The sequence below is a fragment of the Dermochelys coriacea genome, chromosome 7 (genome assembly GCF_009764565.3).
Source record: "Dermochelys coriacea isolate rDerCor1 chromosome 7, rDerCor1.pri.v4, whole genome shotgun sequence".
NCBI lineage: Eukaryota > Metazoa > Chordata > Testudines > Dermochelyidae > Dermochelys > Dermochelys coriacea.
This window is the reverse complement of record NC_050074.1, coordinates 82,833,946-82,840,466: the sequence shown is the minus strand read 5'-3', so window position 1 is coordinate 82,840,466 and position 6,521 is coordinate 82,833,946. Positions and strand designations below refer to the sequence as shown.

General features: G+C 39.5%; 1 protein-coding gene across 1 annotated transcript in view; it reads right to left on the bottom strand.

The window, feature by feature from the left end:
• Positions 1 to 3,485: 3,485 nt before the first annotated feature.
• The window catches only part of TSPAN15 (tetraspanin 15), a 34,622-nt gene continuing 31,586 nt past the window's right edge, over positions 3,486 to 6,521 (bottom strand). The window contains exons 6-8 of the mRNA XM_038410360.2: positions 5,805 to 5,852; positions 4,241 to 4,357; positions 3,486 to 3,753 (exon numbers count right to left, since the gene is read on the bottom strand). Of these exons, the coding sequence (XP_038266288.1) occupies positions 3,601 to 3,753; positions 4,241 to 4,357; positions 5,805 to 5,852 (318 nt within the window). The 3' untranslated portion in view covers positions 3,486 to 3,600. The remainder of the gene's footprint in view (positions 3,754 to 4,240; positions 4,358 to 5,804; positions 5,853 to 6,521) is intronic.

The following is a 6,521-nucleotide window of genomic DNA, read 5'->3' as shown; positions in this document are numbered from 1 at the left end:
TGTCTATTATTTTTTGAAATTTAAGATTGGAATTCATTTGTCTATATAGGTTTACCTGCTTTAACCTTGTAAATAACTCTTTAATTTCCTTTTCCTATATAATATATCTGTGTATATTTTATTATTGGATTGGCTACAAGCATTCTCTTTGGTGTGAGATGTAAGATGCAAATGACCTGGGATAAGTGACTGGTCTTTCAGGAGTGAAAGTAACCTAAATATTGCTGATTCGTGGTGTAAAGGACCATCTATCACAAAGGCAAGCTTGCCTAAGTAACAAGATAGATTGGAGTACCCAAGAGAGCTGTCTGTGACTCTTATAGTGCCTGACGAGTTTATACTTGATAATTGGTTGGTGAAATCTAAGTATGGAAGTCACAGCTAAATTGGGGTTTGTCTACTAGCTCTTAAGTCTGCCCTGAGGTTGGTACTCCAGCTCTTGACTCCTGCTGGTCAATCTGACATTGGCTTCTTCTGACTTTTCACAATAAGTTCAAGATTTATGTCCTGATGTTCAATACCATGCCCCTTCCTTCCTTCCTTCCTTCATTGTTTTCTGCTTCCTGATTTTGTTTAAACCCCTCCAAAATGCCCCTTTTTATCCTTCACCAGTACTCATCTTGATTCCTCTTTTCAAGATGCCCCTTTCATTTACAATTCCTTCTGTCTCTTTATTCAAATCCTGCTTTAAAACACACCTTTCCCCTTAAACTTATCGAAGATGACCCATCAGAGACAGATGTGTGCAACTCAGAATAAATATCAGGAAAAACTTAATGGCACTAAGATCTATAAAACTGTGAAATAATCAGAAATATTTAACACTGGTCTGGACACAACTCTAGAAAATGTACTGTAGGGATGATCCCATTGACACAGAGTAGACTGGATGATCCAGTAGGAGTTTCCCCTCTCTAATTCCTATGATAGTAGCTTAAAATCAAGTTGGACATTTCTGGCAACAAGGACCTTTGAAGAAATATGGAGCTTTCTATATTAGATACACCTGGTAAATGAGAAAAGCTAAGAAGAAATTAGTGGGAAAATGCGGGAAGAGGGCAGAGAGAACAAGAGAAGTGAATGGAAAGGAAATAAATAGGAATGGTAGAAGAAATAAGGAGAAAAAGGTGATGCTAGATTTTTGCCATGCCACTTAGAATATTAACAACACCACACACACAGAAAAAAGGGAAGGGTTCATGAAGGTAAAAACAAAACACCAGAAAAAGATTTCTTGGCCTAACACTTGGCTTTTACTTATTTGCAGAACCCAATTATATCTTCACCTTTTGCCTGTGAGTATGACAGGGGTTGAAAATACTACAGAGAAGGTACTCAGACAAAAAATGGATATTTTTCCTCAGTCAAAAAAGGCTGAGACACTATGCAGACTATTGACATCCAAATCTTCAAAATTCTCAAGAAAAAATGGATTCTGTTTCTGTTTAAAACTCTTATTACTTCAGGTAGTTGACTATAACACCACAATATAGCCCCTACTCCTACAGCTGCATAACAACTGAACTTCTCTGCACTTGCCTGAGAGTTCATGAAAAATAGACTAGGGAGAGATTTTTCTTGTCAGTATCTTAAATCTAGTAACGTTAAATGATTGAACAGATCCCTTTAAAACTATAATTGAAATCAGATTTAAATAAGGCAGGCGTGGGCAAACTGCGGCCCGCAGGCCAGATCCAGACCGCAAGCTATTTTAAGCCGGCCCACAAGCTCCCACTAGGGAGTGGGGTCTGGGGCTTGTCAGGGGCCACTTCACGTCCCACTCCAGCTCCTACTTGTTCCAATGGCCCCCTCCGGTGCTCCAATGGGGGCTGCAGGAGCAGTACCTGCAGAAAGGGCAGTGTGCAGAGGTGCCTGGCCATGCCTCCACGTAGGAGCCAGAGAAGGGACGTACCACTGTTTCCGGGAGCTGCTTGAGGTAAGCGCCGCTGGGAGCCTGCATCCCTGAGCCTCTCCCCACGCCCCAACCTCTGCCCCAGCCCTGATCCCCCTCCTGCCCTCTGAACCCCTCCATCCCAGCCCAAAGCACCCTCCTACACCCCAAACTCCTCATCTCCAGCCCCACCCCAGAGCCCTCACCCCCTCCCTAACCCCCACTCCAGCCCAGAGCTCCCTCCCGTACCCTGAACTCCACATTTCTGGCCCCACCCTGGAGCCCGCACCCCTAACCAGAGCCCTCAACCCCTCCACGACCACAGCCCCAATTTTGTGAGCATTCATGGCCTTTCATACAGTTTCTATTCCCAGATGTGGCCCTCAGGCCAAAAAGTTTACCCTGAAATAAAGTGGGTTTTTTTTAAAATAAATCATAAAATTTATTGTTTATGAGAACAATCCAATTTAAAAATGAAATATCTGCACATAACAGAACAACTCCAAAGATCAATCGGCAATCTAATTAATTTACTTGGAGGGAAAATACAATATTTACAAGATTTAAATTAGCCAAACATTCAATAACTCTCATACAAAATCTGTACAGTAATAAACTGCATTAAAAGGTTTGTCAAAGCATTACCTGACTGACTCAAACACTAGTGTATACCTACATTACTAAAAGGCACAAAAGATTCATTTATGAAAGTGTGCAGCATTACATGCAGTTATATTACATCATTAAATCAGTCACTAAGGTTGCCAACCCTCCAGGATTGTCCTGGAGTTTCCAGGACTTAAAGTTTAATCTTTAATTAAAGTTTATGTCATGCGATGAAACCTCCAGGAATATGTCCAATCAAAATTGGCAGCCCTAGTCAGGACCAGCATGAAATAGTTATTAAACATGTATTTGATATTACAATTTAGCTCAATATACAAAGACACACAAGTCTCCCTTCTGATTAGGAATTAATATGAAAATACAAACATTTAAATATGTCAAACTAGAATACAAAAGCTCTTTCAAAAAAGTTTAGCTCTGAGTTTTCCCAACATAAAGTATTCCTCACCACAGATCTTTCAGTAATCATTAGAAAAAGTTCAGTCAACCACTGTCAAGCAGGGCATCCCCCTGGGTTTGTGCTTTGAGAGTAGGTCTACAATGCAGTTAACCATCCACAGCTAGCCTGAGTCAGCCTTGGAGGCCATTTGCTGCCTTAGAGATATAAATGAGGACAGGATGGGAGACAGAGGGCCTGTGTTGGAGGCAAACAGCCACCTGGGCAGCAGAGTTGGGGAAAGCACCAAAATAAATGTTTGATCACACTGGATTACCTGGCCCACATTTCAATTAGCATAAGATTTAGCACTCTCCAGGGTATGAAATGCCCCAGAGTACACAGCCTGAGAGGGGGTTGGACTAGATGATCTCCCGAGGTCCCTTCCAACCCTGATATTCTATGATTCTAAGATCCTCTGAAAATTCAAAAGCATACTCAAAATTGAAATACACAGGAAAAGAAGTTAAGAACACACGGTGAGAGAGTTAAGATTCTGTTTTTGAAATACACATTTTTTTAAAAAATCAAAAAGGTTTACAGATTAATTAGCTTAAGATCTTTAAGAGCTGCAGAAATATATACAAGCCACAACACAAGATTTGTTTTTTTTAAACAGCACTTGAGCTCTTTCACGGCAGCTACATTACTCAGGATAACACATACAGCAACCTGTGCTTACAAATTCAGTTTCTGATTTCTGCTGCGTTTCTTGTAAAAGACCCTCATTACGTTTGTATTCAGCAATGATATCCTCTACGCGAGTTATGTAAAGTAAAGATAACAACACTCCAAGGAACTGTAAAATAAAACAGCAAATATAAATAGGAGACAAAGTACTGCTTATCCAACACCTCTCACTCTAAATTTTTTTACATAAAATTTGGGGCATCAAGCCAGTGAAATCTTGGGGAAGGGAAAATCCACATTTGGGGGGAATAAAGGACAAATATTAATGACCAGCTGATTTTAAAAAAAGACAACAGTGGCTGTTTGAAACCGCTCTGGGGTATGGAATGTTAGAATAAGTCTTGGTGGAGACCGATTAGTGGACAGAGTTCAGGTGAGGTGATTAGGATCATAAAAAAAATGCAAAATATGACATTGCTGTCACTAAATCAGTGGGGATCTGTACAGGCACAAAGGTCCAGCCACATAAGTTTACAGAATACATAAACTTTAAATAAAAATGTATTTTATTAACTGTAAAATCAAATTCCATTTTGTTTACCAAAGCAATGAACCAAATATTCCCTTTAACGGACAATGTAATGGCCTAGCCTTACCTGGGGTAACAATATGCCAAGCATGACACCAGCCATGATGCTGTAGTGGTCTAAGAACCAAATGAGTACTGCATTTGTGCATCCTCGGATATATATAATGTCTTGTACACTCAGGCGCTGTAAAATAATAAAATATACCTTCAAACAACAGTTTAATTAGAAGAGAACAGAGATGTATTTTTGGAATATAAAGGGTCAAATTCTGTCTCATTCACATCCGTGCAACCCCTCTGAATTTGGCACAGAGGGCTTACCACCAACTCTCAAATAATGCATTCTGAAGTTTTTCAAGTCTAAACAAGTGCTTTTTACATTCCATTTGTACTTTGCTGAAAAAAATATACCTGATCCTAATTTTAAACCATATGGAATACAGAGGCATCTATCCATCCTTTCATTCCTACTTTCCAAGCTGCTTCTGCTGGAATACAAAAATACAAAACCATAGACAAAGTGCTCTCCTGCCTTGCAATAGGCTCCAAGTAGGCTGGAGACAAAAGAATATAAGGCTCAATCCTACAAGATTTTGAGCACTCTAGACCTGAACCAACAAGACATTTAAGCCCATGAGTAGTCCCATTTAAATGAATGGAACTGCTCACATGGTTAAAATTAAGCACGTTTAAATGGTTTGCTGGATCAGGGCCAGACTGGAACGCTTAGCAGCTGGCAGGATAAAGTCCTCAGTCAAGGAGCCTAAATGAAGGGAAAGATCATATTTAAAGGTGATTGCCAATCTACAAAAATTAACAATTGAAATTGGCATTTTATGCTAAACGCCTTATGAGAGAGGTATTTAGTCCAACAGTAATTCTTGTTCTACAAGCCTATGAAGTACAGTTCTGTGGCAGATCAAGTTATTGGCTTCTGTTCAGTATGCACTCCACTGCTGTACTATGGGCCTGAGCCTGCAGCCCTTTCTCACGTGGCTAGTCCCAACAAAGCCCACAACATTGAAGTCAATGGATGAGTCCCATGAGTGAGATCTACAGGACTAGGCCATATGTTACTGCTATACTTAAAAAGCATTAAAAGCCTGCCCACAAAAAATATGGCTTGTCCTACTTCCTCTCCACTGTTACATTATTTTGTGAAGTTTTCTATATTTTATACCAACTATTATGGTACATAAGATACTGTAAGAACTAAAAGTAAGCTTTACAAAGATGTGTTTTTATTTAGTGAGAAGCCTTGGCTTTCCTAAAAAATAATTTCCTGGTTTTAGTCATGGCATTAGCATTACTGAAATGTTCTGTTGTATACTAAATATGAAGCATTAGAAGTTGGTCTGTATTTCTCCTATTTGGAAAGGAATTTTTCATCTGAGTCAAACCAGCAAACCTAAAGGTGGAAGAAAGAGAGCATTTCACAGGCAAGCCATATGTTTCCTCATGGATTACTCTAGATAAATCAGGTTAATCTTTGATTTCTTTATACTTCAAAAATTGGCAAAAAAAAGTTAAATAATGTAAGCATTATATTAATAATTTACTTAACCTTAACAAAATCCAGAAAGAAGAAACATGAAACACTTTACAATTAAGAGACTTTACAATTAAATTACCTCTCTGTCAATCGTTTTATATCCACACATAGTGTTCATAATGTCTGTCTGAAAAGAAAAAATAAATGTCAAAAATTGGAAAAAATAATCACAAAAGCAAATTTATTTTTACTTTTCACTTATGTAAAAGCAACTTCAAAACTTGCTGTGAAGCCATAGCTGTGCCTACACAGCCTCTTCTCCTCACAGGCCCTCCTTGTCCAGGTAGGATCATGTCTTGTGCATGGAGCTGGCATGGTTGGTTAGGCTAGGCACACTAGGGTGAGCTGCTAGGTGTGCTTGCCAAGGTGGGCAGTCAGGAAAAGGCATTCAAAAATACAAGGGTATTTAAAGAGGAGGTGGCTTCCGGTGTCTGTAACACCTGGCCAGTACAATTTATGGTGACTAGAGCAGTCACTCTCAAAAAGATTGGATTATTGTGAGACAGCTGTTGGAGGACAGTTAGGATAGACACAAGTCACAAAGTGTCTACACTTGCACTGTGTCAGTCACAGTAGGTTGACCATGGCTTCACGCCACTCAAGGAGTTAGTTTTACTGCATCACTTTAATGGGGCACTTACTTCGTCTGGATACAAATCTGAGCATAGACACATGCACAAATAGGTTGACACAAAGTGACTTATGTTGACCTAACTTTATAGTGTAGACCAGATTGAAGGAAAGTGTGGGTCCACTACTTAGCAGGGAAGGAGAGCTAATAATGGAAGACACCAAG